General features: G+C 33.0%; 3 protein-coding genes across 7 annotated transcripts; 1 reads left to right on the top strand and 2 right to left on the bottom strand.

Moving 5' to 3' along the window:
* Positions 1 to 886: 886 nt before the first annotated feature.
* Positions 887 to 3,277, bottom strand: LOC8262380 (acyl carrier protein 1, chloroplastic). Its single transcript, XM_002516814.4, has 4 exons — positions 2,896 to 3,277; positions 2,329 to 2,442; positions 1,710 to 1,832; positions 887 to 1,196 (listed from the first exon to the last, which is right to left on the bottom strand). The coding sequence occupies exons 1-4, from the start codon at positions 2,956 to 2,958 to the stop codon at positions 1,071 to 1,073; spliced, it is 426 nt and encodes a 141-aa protein (XP_002516860.1). The 5' UTR covers positions 2,959 to 3,277; the 3' UTR covers positions 887 to 1,070.
* Positions 3,278 to 5,079: 1,802 nt separating this feature from the next.
* LOC8262381 (vesicle-associated protein 2-2) lies at positions 5,080 to 8,223 on the top strand. Of its 4 annotated transcripts, none has more exons than XM_015717809.3 (9): positions 5,080 to 5,104; positions 5,503 to 5,562; positions 5,649 to 5,722; positions 5,875 to 5,956; positions 6,359 to 6,474; positions 6,566 to 6,748; positions 7,101 to 7,298; positions 7,571 to 7,648; positions 7,870 to 8,223. In XM_015717809.3, exons 2-9 carry the CDS (start codon positions 5,514 to 5,516, stop codon positions 7,978 to 7,980), a joined length of 891 nt encoding a protein of 296 aa, XP_015573295.1. In that variant the 5' UTR covers positions 5,080 to 5,104; positions 5,503 to 5,513; the 3' UTR covers positions 7,981 to 8,223. The 4 variants fall into 4 exon arrangements, with proteins under 4 accessions (XP_015573295.1, XP_015573294.1, XP_048234789.1 ...); XM_015717808.3 differs by lacking the exon at positions 5,080 to 5,104 and adding an exon at positions 5,117 to 5,381; XM_048378832.1 differs by lacking the exon at positions 5,080 to 5,104 and adding an exon at positions 5,117 to 5,381 and having other exon boundaries at positions 5,463 to 5,562.
* Positions 8,224 to 9,405: 1,182 nt separating this feature from the next.
* Positions 9,406 to 13,664, bottom strand: LOC8262382 (sodium/hydrogen exchanger 2). 2 transcript variants are annotated; one of them, XM_002516816.4, is made up of 14 exons: positions 13,047 to 13,664; positions 12,839 to 12,957; positions 12,489 to 12,586; positions 12,243 to 12,302; positions 12,110 to 12,156; positions 11,823 to 12,017; positions 11,663 to 11,709; positions 11,262 to 11,328; positions 11,029 to 11,129; positions 10,823 to 10,924; positions 10,571 to 10,709; positions 10,422 to 10,484; positions 10,183 to 10,266; positions 9,406 to 10,058 (listed from the first exon to the last, which is right to left on the bottom strand). In XM_002516816.4, the coding sequence occupies exons 1-14, from the start codon at positions 13,218 to 13,220 to the stop codon at positions 9,729 to 9,731; spliced, it is 1,626 nt and encodes a 541-aa protein (XP_002516862.1). In that variant the 5' UTR covers positions 13,221 to 13,664; the 3' UTR covers positions 9,406 to 9,728. The 2 variants fall into 2 exon arrangements, 1 of the variants encoding a protein (XP_002516862.1); XR_007217214.1 differs by lacking the exon at positions 10,422 to 10,484 and having other exon boundaries at positions 9,994 to 10,058; positions 10,183 to 10,386.
* Positions 13,665 to 14,641: the final 977 nt, after the last annotated feature.

Genomic DNA, 14,641 nt, shown 5'->3' with positions numbered 1-14,641 from the left:
TTGCCATAACCCATTAATATATATACTCAAAAAAACTGTACTCTTATAAATATTGAAATGGCATTTGCTAGTAGTAACACGGGACAGTCTAGTCTCTTTTAGTGGTAGCATGTTGTCTATTAAACTCTCTCAAGTTCTAAACAGAATAGCCAAGTAAAAATGAATGATGAGAAAGTCTTCGAAACGTTTATTATTTAGAATTTCCATGCGAACTCACTCTTATGTCGCCAAAATGAATATGAGGTAGCCGACCACACATCATGAAGGGTCTCTCAATTATGAAAATTCCAACATATGATAGATCAGATTTGCAATTCACTCTTTTAATTTAAAATTAAACCGTTGATATTTTATTAAAAAATTTAAATATAAAATATAAATAAAATTTTTTTTATCGAATAACAAATTTCGAAGTATTGATTTTGAATGATCAAAATTATACGACCACTACATGTTATGTTTAACTCCCAACTTGAGAGAGCAATACCTACTATTTGATTTAATACATCTATATGAAGCCAACCATCTAATACCAAGCACACTATCACTAGATTCTCATTGCCTAGGATTCCATTTACATCTCACTAGCTGATGTGCTCAGTGTTGTTTATCCTCTTGCTCGACCATCAGCGCATTATATAAATTTGCACCCAGTTGCTATCCTTCAGAACTGTCTCTCTGCCTACCTATGATTTCTTTTTTTCTCTGTTTTTCATTGTTTGACAGGGAGGGAAAACAGCATGATAATTTTGCAACCCAAGTACAAAAGTGAATATTTTTCTCTGATAGTAGTGCGAGCATGCGCAAAAGTTGCACGGGAATAGTAGTGTCCTTTTGCAAATGTATATATTGGAATTGATGCAAACAGGATACTGAGGCTCACAGCTTCTTTCAATATTCAGATAATTTAGATAAAGAGGAAATTGAGCAAAACCTCAGTATGAGTTTCAGTTCTTTATCTTTGGGGTTCTCTAGAGAAGCAACACGCAGGAAAAAAGAAAAACGAAAATATATAACTAAACTTGAATATAAATAATAGAACTATATCTTCAACTCCCTCAATGCATTTTTTAAGCTTTCTTTTCAATAAGGTTCTCAATCAGATCTGCTGCATCTTGAACAGTGACGATACTCTGGGCTGTTTCTTCTTCCACGCTGATTCCAAATTCCTCCTCGAGTCCCATTACAATCTCAACCTAAATAAGAGAAGAGAATGTATTTGATGAAAAAAATACACCAATTAAAATCTAAATAACTGCAATGGTTCCTGATGGAGAACCCCCTTTTGTAAATTTTAGCTGGAATTATCTGTTTAAGTTAGTTAAATTAGATATGTTTGTTGCCGTAGTTGACCAATTCAGTTTTAATCCCCCCCACCAAAAAAAGAAAAAGCAAAAGAAAACTGAAAGTTAAAAGAAAAGGAAAGAGAATAACAGGAGTCCAAATGAGAAAAAAATTCATAATTTACACCATCAAATCCTATTCTTTATTCTTCTTCTTTTGTCCAAATAAAACATATTAAATATCATGTGATGTAGCACATGCCTTGAGATCTTGACAATATAACCCAATTCAGTATGACAACTAAGAAAATAAATCAGGAATCCGGATTGATGTAAGTAACATAAGATAAATAATGATTAAAATTTTAATTAGACAGTGTTACCATATTATATATACTTATAATGTAAGAATTGACATTATAGTACCGTGTCAAGAGAATCAGCTCCTAGTGCAACAAACTTTGACTCTCCATTGACAACAGTGTCAGGTGTCAGAGCAAGCTGCTTCCTCACAATTTCACACACTTTGTTCAGTGTGTCGGGTTTGGCCTGGTTGACAGAAAAAAATCAGTATCAGAATTGCTGGCAGTATTTTCATTTATAGTATCAAAGATGCATGCCTGGTGGCTGGCATTCACCATGTACATATACATTTCAAGTGTACCGTCCTATACAATATACATTCAAGTGTATCTATTGACAAATTATGCAATTGGCAAAACTTCGGACAATTGTGAAGACAGATTCAAGTAATCACTGGAGACATGCCGAATGCATCATATAGACATGGAAAACTGAAAAGCCCTGATCATGAGGGGACTTTCTAACTATGTTAAAATCACAGGTTTGGAACAAACAAATGAATATGAAAATCATATCACTTGATCTCATCGGGTTCAGAGTAGCCAAGCTTTATCTGACAGATAACATGAACAAGTTCCAGAACAAAATGCAAACAGATGCTAGGGAATATTTGTATGACAGCTAATACCAATGGCAAAGACCAATAATGAATTATATACGTATGTAGTCTAGAGATACACACCGCACAGGAGACACGGAAGCGAGATGCTCCCTGTCGCAATGTAAGGGAGGGAAAGCTTCTCCCACTAATGGGAAGTGAAATAGACCTCAGACTAGAGAACCCATTGCTTGGTGCCTGCTCAAACACTAAAAATCATTAAAAGGGAAAAAGAAAAATACAGATGTTTTACTAATGATAATAAATAAACAAATCATCAAAAAGTAAAGAATATCAAAATCTAACATCAAACCCACTCATTAAACTTTTGCTCAATAATTTTGGCATTTCATTCGCATGAAAAAGGCACCATAAACATTAAAAAAGAAACTTGAAATTCTACTAGAAAATCTCATCTTCCCGTCCACATGAATTGGATGCAAATCTAAATCAACCCATCAACCCCTATAAAGGCTAGTAAAGAAAACATGAATCTTCAAAAGTTCAAGATCTAGATCACATGAAAAGCCAACACATTCCAATCAAGAATCCCAATAAAAGAAGAACAGAAAAAGCAGCAATCTTTTTAAGATTTAAACCGATAAAACAATAAAAGAAGAGGAAACCCAGATCAATAATGAAATCTATTACCTGGGTATTAAACTTAAGAGACCTTGTCATGGAGACGGAAGAAGCTCCTGTAATAGAGGCCATTTGATTATGGTTCAACAAGAACTGGAAGGAACACACAGAAGAGATATAAAAGAAGAAGAAAAAAAAGACAAAAATAAAATAAAAGAAGAGCACGAGGAGGGTGTGTATGTGGGGGGGAAGAGAGAAACAAGTGTAGCTCTAATAATAAGTGTACAAAGACTGGAAACGATGGAGTTGTTGTTTTATAGTTGTCTCTGTATTTTCCTTGTCGTTGTTTGTTTGTTGAGATTTGTTGGCTTTGTTTCTATCGAAATTTTCGAATGTTTGGTTACCAGTTTTAAGTTGTCAAATGCATTAACCGGATCTCCTTTCCGTTGGCTTGGATTTAAACCAGGGGAGCAAAGCCGAAATAGAACCAAAAGAACCGGGGAGAAACGATCAGTTTGGTCAGTTTGGTTATATATATATATATATATATATATATATATATATTAATTAATGACACTTAAAATATTTTGAATATATACATTTAATTTTTTATGCATATAATTTTTATTTTAATACGTGTAATTATTTTTAACACATAAAATTCAAATTTATGTATAATTTTATAATTTTTTTATTAATTTATTAATTTATAAATTATATTCTAATTAAATATTAACTTTAATCTCAAAAATAGCACATTAATTATTATTTAATATTAATAATTAATAAATAATTTTCTATTAAATAATAATATTCTATTTCAAAAATAGCATATATTAATTATATTTTAATATTATATAAACTAATAGATTGATTTTATAATTAAATAATAATTTTAAATTATATTTGATAATATATTATTTTTTAATTATATAATAAATTTCTAACACTAAAAAATAGCAATTTCAATTAATATTAATATGTTAATTTATATAACATGAAAATTAATTAATAAATAATTTTTATATTATCGTATTAATAATATTTTAAAAAACTAAGGACATTTAAAAATAATTATTTATTTTTAAAAAATTTATAAAATAAAGTATTAAATAGTATCTATTAATTTAATTTTATAATTAAAATAATAATAACAATCATGCGGCACGCGAGTAAACGATTAGTATATGTTAATTTTTGAGACTTAAAACACGTAAAAATTTTGATTATCTCTTAATTGTATTCTTACAATCGCATGAAGATTTTTAAATAATAATAAAATAATAAAATCTTGCAAAATTGAAAGTGGATTTTATGGATTGTTTTGAGCCCATTCAAGGAACTACAAAGTGTACTCTGTTAGGCCCAACTACAACATTGAGATGTCTCCCTTTTCTCCTTCTACCCAAAATCTCCGGTTTTCGTCCTCATATTTTTCTGCTCATAAAAGCCAAAAGTGTTGCTTTAGAATTGGTTTCTCAAATGAGATTTTAAGAAATAAAGTTATCTTTCTTTTTCCCCCTTTATTTGTCGGTGAATATTTTAACTTCCCAAATGATTTTGCCTTTTTCCCTACTTTGGCCAAAAAGGAATGTTTAATAATAATAATAATAAGAAGAAATGAATGCTTTCCGTCCTTTTCTTTCTCTGTATTCTCTCTTTTGAATTTGATGACTATTTATTCTTCTCCATTACCACAATGGAAATGTGTCCTCCTTTTTATTTTCTTCTTCTTTTACCTTTATTTATTCATTTTATACTGTTTCTCTTCTGATTGCTGGACAATTAACATGATAACACAATTCATTAAACATAATAATATGATATAATCACCCAATAATAGACACATCAACTGATAAGAATTACCAAATAATAACAAAAGAAAAAAAGAAAAAGAACCTAACCTCTCAGTAATCACAAGCAAGTCCCATCTGCTGTAAGCAAATGCATTTACTTAGCGTACAATTTTCATTATCGACACCAAATTAGATCGATTAACCAACACTCAAATGATAAAGGCTCCAACAGAAAACAATCTAATTTACTCCTGTTTTAATATAATCATGTTAATAACAGACAATATGAATCTAACTATATCTTTATAACATAATAAATAAGATATTAATTGTATTATATATTAGATAATTGATGTATATTTAGTTGTAATAATAAACGAGTGAGGTGGCACGTGACAAAAAAAAAATACTAAATGGTGATGTTAATGAAAGAAAAGAAAGAGGAAGGGAAGCAAAGGTGGTGGCAACGGTGGCCAAATACGGTACAATCCCTACGTCAGTGTCAGATTGACCCACCCACGTACCCGACGTTCACATTCTCCCAAACACTCTCTTCCCTTCTCTTACACTTTTATCTTTCAAATTTGTAGTAATTTAAAAAATAATAATAATAATAATTCATAACTTTTTTAGTTAGTGTTTTCTTTTAGATCACCACATACACACTTAACAACAAACCCAACCATTTCTAAGCTTCAATTTTTTTTAAAATACTTTTCTGTTTGGATCTGCATTTTCTCTCTGCTCTCTACTAATAAAGTAACGCTTCTTTTTCTCTACATTACATTTCGCTTCATCTTGCTCATAGGATTTTCAATTCTGCTTATTCTTAATTATCAGTTTTTTCTGCTTTTTTTTGTTTTTTTTCTTTCTTCCGAAGGTTAAAGAGTGATGGCTGCGGAGCTCTTGGAAGTTCAGCCTCGCGAAATCGAGTTTACGTGTGAGTATTCATGGTAAATTACATGCGTTATTTGGCTAAAACTGAAAAGAAATAATTAATTTTCTTTTATTTAATGTATCTGTTAGTTGAATTGAAGAAACAAAGCTCGTGTTCTATACAACTGATTAACAGGTTTGTTGATCAGTATGTTGCTTTCAAGGTACATTCACTATTTTGTAATGAATTTGCAACAAATTTTGTATTTTTTTTAGTTTGCTTGCACTTGCAATGTATTAGAGGAGAGAAGCTTGGTTTGTAGGAAAAGATATCTGGATTCGATAGCTAGCTTATTCACAAAAACTATACTGGCAGGTGAAGACTACATCTCCTAAAAAGTATTGTGTTCGGCCTAACATAGGCGTTATCAAGCCGAAAGCAAGTTGTGAATTCACAGGTTTATGATTTTTCTTCTTCCTTATTTTATTTATGATCAGCTTATTTGATATCCTGTTTGCAGTAGTTTATTTTGACAAGGAAGAAACAGTATTTTAAGCTTAATTCTTTCCTGTTGGTGAGAAACTGCATTTTATGACAAATAACCAAGCCTGCTATTTTTAATCATGAAGGATATCGTTACCTATTGCAGAATTCTTAAGACCTTTTGGTTTTAGAACAGCGTATAAAATCAAATACAGATTAAAACTTTTTTGAGATTAAGAATGGTTAAACAAGCAGCATGAGGAAATAATTTGATTCATCTCTGGCAAAATAAAAGAACCAGTGAAGTTACTGGCATCTTCTTATGTCCTCAGGAACTATAATAGATACATTGCTGTTCACTTTTTGGCTTTTGTAGTTACCATGCAAGCTCAGAAGGTAGCTCCACCTGATTTTCTGTGCAAAGACAAGTTCCTGGTTCAAAGCACTATTGTGCCCTTTGGAACAACTGACGAAGACATTACATCTGGCATGGTAAGTATTTGCTGTCTGTTTTCTTTTTATGTTGTTTTCATACTGAGAATCGGTAGTTTCTGTAGTAACTTATTGTTTTATTGTTTGGCAGTTTTCCAAAGAAAGTGGGAAATACATTGAAGAAAAGAAGCTGAGGGTAGTTCTCACCAATGCACCCACTTCCCCTGTTCTGCTTCCAAACAACGGAGAGTTGAAAAAAGATCCATTTTATGACACTTCATTGCACAAGGATATCTCACAGAATGGCATTGAAAACATACCTCCACCTGAAAGGGTAAGAAGATGGTTATAATTTGCAAAACTGCCTTGAGAAAGGTCTTGTTTCTCCTCCTCTCTCTATCTCTCTCTAGTTTCTCCTATGCGAGGTGATTCTTACCCTATTTATGTAGTAGGAGAATTCTATAGGGATACATGTGTAAATGCATTGATGCTGCCATGCATCAAGCTGCATTATGGTACTTGTAGTTTAACCACTTTGTCTTTGATGATAAATTCTGTTTGCTGGCAGAAAAGCATAGGATGCTAGAGTTAGATGACTGATTATGAAAGTTCTATATGCTTGTGTATATTCATGAGAATTTAAATGCTCTAGGGAACTTGACATAGTTGCTATGCCTCTTTTGAAGCAGTTAGATGAGGATATTTCCAGCTTTCAATCTGCTAAGGTTATTGAGGAGTTAAAGACTGTAAAGGACGAGGAGTCAAGACCAGCTGATGATGCAGAGGAATTGGAGTCAGCTAAGGACGTAGTGGAAGCAAAGTTAGTTAAGGATTTTGAGGAGTTAAAAACAAGGCTACATTTAATGGACTCAAAACTAAGAGAGGTCTGTTCTCTACTATTGTAGCTTCAAATTAGTGATAACCATTGGCCATTAGATTAAATTTGATCTCCATCCATGTGTTCACTGGACTGGCCTTTGCTTTTATAAGTCTTAACCTGCATCTTCTAATGATAACCCTTTGGAACTCCTTATAATTAGTTTTTCAAAATAAGGATCCCTGTACTTAAATTTCATCCTCGGAGGAGATTTCTTTACTGATGACATTTAAATCTCTTGTTATCAAGTTCATTGTTATTGATTGTTCATATTTGCAGGCTGATCATAAGATTATGAAGCTGACTGATGAGAGTAGCACAGCCATTAGAGAGAAGAATATGCTCAAGCAAGAAGTAGTGAGTAATTTAGTTTTAAAACACCACCAGTTCTTATTTTCAGTTTTGAACTCCAATAAGACTTGATTCTCAGACTCTCAAAAATTTCCTTCCAAGCACTTTTAAATTCTTTGGATTCACAGCCGCTTAGGGTTAGTGTAATTCGTACTTTAAAAGTTCGAGGGAAACGCTAAGCTTCCAATTGTTCAGTGTTTTTAATATCGGCTATTTCCCATGTGTAGGAGTTGTTAAGGAGGAACAAGGTGAAAAGAATTCAGATGGGTTTTCCGCTCCTGTATGTTTGTACAGTTTCTCTCATCAGCCTGGTAATTGGATACCTCATACATCCATAGGAGGAATACTTTTGTAACTTAGAATGGTTTTGTGCTGATGGACACATACAGGTGGACTTGATTGCTACCCCAGATATGTTATTTTTGCCCTTTTGTTCATAATTATCATATTTGATGTTTGATATGTAGGAGTCTGTTGAAATGGTGCGTATAAAGAGAACTGATCTTTGTAATAAAAGATAATAGTAACAATCTAAAGCATGAAAACATTGTCAAAAGGGACAGAATTTCAGAGTCGTAAAAGTTTCTGCTCTTTTAGGATTAAGTTTTAAAAGTTCTTTTTTCTTTTTTCGAAAAATAAAGCATTAAAAGTATATAAAAGAACCTTACCGGTCTGAGTCGGTAACTTAATAGAATATCCTGACTTGCCTTATTTTTATAAAATTGGTCTGTTTGATCTTGATATGGCTTTGATGTTGCAATTGGGTCCTAAAACATTTTCTTTTATAATGATTTTCTTTCTTTATACAAGTTATATAAGCGCACGCATCACTATCTAAAAAATCTAAGAAATTTCTTCTCCTCCGATAAGTTTTGATATTTGCTTTTAAATGATTTTTTCATTTATTTAATATATTTATTCACATTGATATTATAAAAAAAAAGAAAAGATAAAAGGGAATTTCATTTTTAAAATTTAATTATTAAAAAAATATGTAGGTTGTAATCATAAATTAGAACCACTTAAGGAAATTTTTTGTTTTTCTGGTGTATGTTTATATTTAAATTGATAGATAATTTAATTTTAAAAATAGAGTACATACATCAAACTAACTGGTAAATAATTAACATATATTTATTAATTTTTTAAAATTAGAGTATGTGTAAGCATATTTTATTATAGTTGACAAACTAGAATTGATAAAAATATTTTATACATTTTCATGATTTAATAATATATATATATTAAAACTTAAATCGTATATCTAAAACACAAAGATATAGTGACCACACACAATGTGACTAAGTTGAAAGTGATGCTGCAGGATTGCATTTTGCATTCTTAATTTCTGTAACAGGCCTTTTTCTTCTCCTCACTACAAACTCCACCATACATATAAGACCAACGTTATGCGAGTGGTGTAGGGTCAAAATACGGTGCATACTTTTGTAACTTCCTTTATGAATTTATCGGTTAAGTTTCCTCCATTTTAGGAGATGTAATATCAGAGAATCGCAGCCGTCCGTCTGATAATGATAATCCCTGTCACCAAAAATTAACAGGTGCCAATGTTTAATCTAATATGTTATCCTCTCACCTGTGGCTGCCTCTGATTGCATATGGAATAGAATACTTGGGTTGATTCCATGCCTGCAAGTGACTTGTTCCTCGTCTTCGATGAAACAAATGAATATTTGATGATGCGTGTAGAAACATGGAGTGAGAGATATAGAGAGAAGAGGAGCAACACAGTTGTTTTTCACTTCTCCTAAAGCCAACCATGGCAATCATTCACCTCAAAAAATAATACGACAAAACTCAAGTATGGAAAATGCTTACATTCCCTGCATGCTCTCTGGAATATCATCTCCTTTGACAAACCGTATAGACAAAAAAAAAAAAAAAAAAAAAGAATCACCAAAATGGAAACAAATTACAAGCTGTGAATCCTATATAAAAATGGCATCACAACCTCACTCTGAAATCTCTTGACTATTAACAAATTTCACACCGACAAGCCGATTGCATGACCTACCTACCAAGTCTTATAAATTAGTAGTCATTCATCTGTAGAAAACTTTTCTCCTCACTGCCATTGGTTAAGATCACTTGGATCAGTTGGGGAGCAAGGTACAAATGGTACAAAACCACGGCCACCAAAAACAGGCCGCATGAAAGCATCGTCGAATTTTCGCCAGTAATGGTGGACAGTGTAAGAAGGGGTGCTCAAAAGCATCATTAGGCTTGACGGGCGAGCTACATTCTGGCCGTCCTTGTTGTCTTCTGAATCTTGCCCATTCAGAAATGGCACAAGGAAGGATTTAGGACTAGATGGCTCAGAAGACAACATGCTGGAAGTTTGTTTCGAAGAAGGAAGCAAGATTCTCACTAGTGGTTTAGTCATCATCCCAAACACCTGCATATTTCTAATAATTAACCCTACAATGTTTTCGTTTTCTTTCTTAACAGCATGGACGGATGATTCTATATCCGGTCAAGTCCATTTTACCATTTACAGCATAAGGATAGCAGTGTCTTACCGCTGTGCTGAAGAGGACAACTGTGATTGTACTGGTGATCATAATTGCACACCCGCGAAATCTTCTATAGCCTGAACTGTTAAACTGTGCGATTTTGAAGATAAATATGCAATTCAGTGGACATGAACATACACCAGGACACAAAAGAAAAACTGTAGCTAGTTAGCCATTCCACCAAGGAGGTTAGACCTTGTTTGTCAGTTCCTGTAACAAAAGAATGCACAATCAATCGTCTTCACCTGATTATACGCAAGAGCCATAGAAACAGCACCACGCATAAGACCAGCCCACCAAATTGTTACCTGCCAAGCATAAAATTAGAGAAAACATTAAGTGATTTATAAACTTTCTATGTTAGAAACTAATCAGAATGGCTAGAAAGCTTCACCTGTTGCTTTATGTCAATTTTCTGATATGAAGACTTCTTAGTCAAGTTGGATAAAAAGCACAAGGGGAAAACAAAAGCTGCTCTTCCAAGCAGAACCAATCCCAGGAGTATTGCACTCACACCAATTGATGTTCCAGGGCTGAGAAGAAAAGCAGCAATCAATTCTCATGATCAGCAAATGGTTACTCGCATTCTGCAATCTTGGAATTCATTTGCATGATGTCTAATGCCATTTCTATGCATTAGCCTTACCTATGGCTTACAAATTTCCATTTCTCAATGTCTAAGGCATCCATGCCAACATAAAGGAAGATGAAGATCTCAGCAACAAAAGACAAAGTAGCAAAAGCATGCCTGAAAATGGTGGATCACATTTATTAGCAATGAGATAAGGTTAGTATCTAAAATTGTGATGGAATTGTCCATATAAACATTCAACAAGATGTAGCATAACATACTTGGTTGTTACTCTTGAACTTTCAGTCACGTTATGCCATGTGTAGTGTGACATAACGATCCCGCAAAAGAACACAGTAAGAATAGCACTTAAATAGAATAGCTGCAAGAGAAACCAAATCATGAACAACAAGGTTAGAATGCCTTCTGCCCAAAACTTCAATCTATCAATAGATAGGAGCAGCAGAGCCTGGTGATCCCAATAGAGGTGCTCTACAGTTTCTTCAGAACTTACTTCAGCCAGCATATATGAAAGGTAAGCCATGAGTATCATAAGAGCAACCTCACGATCAGTAGAGTGCCTGGTTTTTGCAAGAAAACAGGATTACAAAGAGCGCACTACCTAGTAAGCACACGGCATTCCTTTCATCTAAATGCGGTATTATTTTCTCATTTGAACTATCCCCAGAGTATGAAATATGACGCAAGTTGAGGTTACTATGAAGTTTAACAGCAAGTAAAGTCAAAGATTTGACCGCATTAATAAAATAAATACACAAAAGAGTGCAATGATTTTTTGCCTTTCACAACTATACTGCTTCCATCATTATGTTTTCTTCCTGCTATGCATAACCACCTGTCTTTAAGAGTTAAGGCTAACATTGAAAGGTAATCAGCATGATAATGTTTACAAACCTGCCGAAGTAAAGCTTCTTAATAATGAATGCACTAAATAGTCCAGCCTGCAGAAGTAAACAACATAATAAAATAAGATTGTGCACAATATCATGGAAGCATATTCAAACTTAGAGAGAGAGAGAGAGAGAGAGAGAGAGAGAGAGAGGGAGAGATTTACCAGAACTCCCAAAACGGTGCTTGAGACAAACAGATATAGAAAGTTTCCAGCAAATTGCGTAGCAGCGGTTGAATTGATGTTGGAGAGGTCAAAGCTCTGGATTGCTTTGAAGAGCACAACAGATGTGGCGTCATTCACAACACCTTCTCCAAAAACCAGACTGTATAACAAAGGTGTCTCATCCTGATTAAGCACCTACAACAAACATAAACTACATGGATTAAACCCTGACAATTAGTTGGTCCAGAAGTTGTACTAATACAATAGATTCACTCGTTCCTTTATACCTGCAAGGTACAGACAGAATCCGTGGCAGAGAATATTGCTCCGATTGCTGCATTAAAAAGAAGATGAACAAACATTAAAATGGGGAAAGGAAGTCCGAAAATATAAGCAAAGAGCAAGTGGTCCTGTGCATACCAAGATAGTCTCCTATATCGAGGGAACCAATATTCAGCTTCTGGAAGAAATGCATAGCACCTAAGTTAAATTAAAAGAAAAAGGAAAAGAAAATGATGAGAATAGCATAGCTGACAATACAATTATATATATATACATTGCACTCGGTTTATATTTATAAAGCTTCATAATCTGTCAAGCAAAGGACCGGTACTGTATCTCCTCTCTTTCCTTTTCATATGTTCTAAAGTTTTGATTTTTGTTTACCGACTGAAATGACGCCAGTGGATATCAGAGTACCAACTGCACCAAAGAGGATAATAGTCATGAAGTTGCGGAAAAATTGCTTCTTCTTCACCTGGAACCTGGTGGAGAGAGGAACCGTAATCAAAAGATAGAAAACAATAACAGTTTGTGATCAAAATTGAGTGTCTAGCTCTCTATTCAAGAAAATGAAGAGCAATCCAACCAGACTTTGAAAACGAAAAAAGAGACAAGCATTAGACATCAAGAGGTGAAGATCAACTGCCATATGTGCATAAATAAGTCCCAATCTCAAACAAATGAACACTTAAAACCAATGAATAGACAAACTCAATGAAAAGAACCCAGCTTACCCCGCATTAAAAATAATAGGTGGAAGAAGATATATAAAGAACAAATCTTCACTGAAAACTAAAAGACGTGAGCTTTTCCCTCCAGTTGTAAGCAAAATAACAATCCCAGTACACAAACCCTGCATTAACTCCCCATAAGTCCATCACAAACTATGCAATTTTTACATGAAGTGATAAATGAGCAACTGTAGCAGATGATGATACTGACTATAGCAAGTGCTGTAATGGACTCATTTATCCACCGATTCTCTTCTAGTAAATGCCCAACAACGATACACGCACAAAGAAGCGCCACAAATAGATTTATTGATACAACTGAGGAGTGATCTGATCCAACTGTTGCCACTGATTTTGAAAAAACAGAGTCCACGCCAAATGCCATTACAGTTGAAACAATTCAGATTGAGAAAGAAAATAAGCAAAATAATAAAACATAAAAAGGAATGCTAGTTTCAAGTTTAACTTCGATAGAAATGAACTCGTGTACTAAAGAAAGATTCTCTTTTTTAGACTATCAAAACAAAGCCCTGTAAATTCGAAATGCAAACTGATATATTCAGTCTTTCAAATTTTAAAAAAGAACACAACTTTGAGTTTGAAAATCTAAAACCCAGTTCAAAAAACAGCAGATTCAAAGACTTTAACGTACAAAAACTGAGTTTTGGCTGTTCTCAAAGCTATGGAAAGCTATAAATCACTCAAAGATATGGCATAAAAAATCAGTCTTTTTCTTAACAGACACAGAGAAAGATTCAATCTTTGAACTCAGATTTTATCGAAAAGTTTGAACAAAGAACAAAGTTGAGCAAGTTTGTGTAGATGGAGAGAGACGAGCTGGCAGAGCAAAGGCCGCGAAAGAAATGAATATATACAGCTTAGACCAGAGTCAAAAAGTTTAAATTTTTACAGACAGATGACAGTTGACAAGTATGCTAAATCAACGGTTAAGATTGATTAATGATAGTAGTATTGGGTATAGAGTAGAATTGCTGGTTTATTCGGACGTTAATGGTGGGAAAAAGGAAAGGAAAGAAGGTCTAACAACAATGATGATGTCGTCTACCCCAATTTTTATGAGTACTTTTCTGTTTTATTGCATAATATTTAATTTAATCTAATATAATTAACATCTTTAATCATTGTTCTTTTTCCTTTTATGGTTTTTCTTTTTCTTTTTCTTTTCTTTCTCATGAAGAATTACTGGATCATATAGCATTTTTCCTATTTCAAATATTATTTTTAAAACTTTTACAATAAATATAATAAAGAAAATTCAATTGAACAAAGAATTTGAATATATCATAATTTTATATGATTATATATTTAGTGCCATATAAAAAGAACAAAAAATTTCTTTTTTTACACTTCAATTTCTTTTCAAACTATTTAGTTTTTAAATTTATAATATTCGGTTATCAGATGGCGATATAATGCTGGTTAATAATAATATAAAATAATTTAATCAACATTAGCATATTGATGCATGAATTTAAATTTAGATTCTACTGACTTCACTCTTATAATAATATGGGCACCATGATGATGTTAGGAACAATTAATTAAATTTAAGGGTAAAATAAGTTTATAAAAGAAAAGATTTATGGGAACAAAAAGAATTAAAAAAGAAAACAAATTGTGAAATTTGATTTAGACTTTAGAGGCAGTCGTTGGTCATCAGAAATTGTCAACATTTGAGTGTCGCCAAATTTACATGCAAACTTTTGATTGAGGTGATGCTTTGCCATACCCTTGTCACCTTCATAATAATGTGGTCTCTTAATTACATTTCTTCGATAGATGATT

Source organism: Ricinus communis, chromosome 9, assembly GCF_019578655.1.
Source record: "Ricinus communis isolate WT05 ecotype wild-type chromosome 9, ASM1957865v1, whole genome shotgun sequence".
In the NCBI taxonomy this organism is placed as follows: domain Eukaryota; kingdom Viridiplantae; phylum Streptophyta; class Magnoliopsida; order Malpighiales; family Euphorbiaceae; genus Ricinus; species Ricinus communis.
Note: the sequence above shows the minus strand (reverse complement) of the source record. Positions and strands in the feature narration are given on the sequence as shown.

Bases quoted from the DNA above. Each gene is read 5' to 3' on its own strand.
- LOC8262380 (XM_002516814.4), bottom strand. From the start codon at position 2,958: ATGGCCTCTATTACAGGAGCTTCTTCCGTCTCCATGACAAGGTCTCTT. The intron at 2,443-2,895 runs GTAATAGATTTC...GTGTTTGAGCAG, and splicing joins CTCTTAAGTTTAATACCCAG to GCACCAAGCAATGGGTTCTC. The intron at 1,833-2,328 runs GTGTGTATCTCT...TCTGTCAACCAG, and splicing joins GCTTCCGTGTCTCCTGTGCG to GCCAAACCCGACACACTGAA.
- LOC8262381 (XM_015717809.3), top strand. From the start codon at position 5,514: ATGGCTGCGGAGCTCTTGGAAGTTCAGCCTCGCGAAATCGAGTTTACG. The intron at 5,723-5,874 runs GTACATTCACTA...CTATACTGGCAG, and splicing joins ATCAGTATGTTGCTTTCAAG to GTGAAGACTACATCTCCTAA. The intron at 6,475-6,565 runs GTAAGTATTTGC...ATTGTTTGGCAG, and splicing joins AAGACATTACATCTGGCATG to TTTTCCAAAGAAAGTGGGAA.
- LOC8262382 (XM_002516816.4), bottom strand. From the start codon at position 13,220: ATGGCATTTGGCGTGGACTCTGTTTTTTCAAAATCAGTGGCAACAGTT. The intron at 12,018-12,109 runs GTATAAAGGAAC...TGTTTGTTGTAG, and splicing joins ATTCTGTCTGTACCTTGCAG to GTGCTTAATCAGGATGAGAC. The intron at 11,130-11,261 runs GTAAGTTCTGAA...TTTCTCTTGCAG, and splicing joins TTTCATATATGCTGGCTGAA to CTATTCTATTTAAGTGCTAT.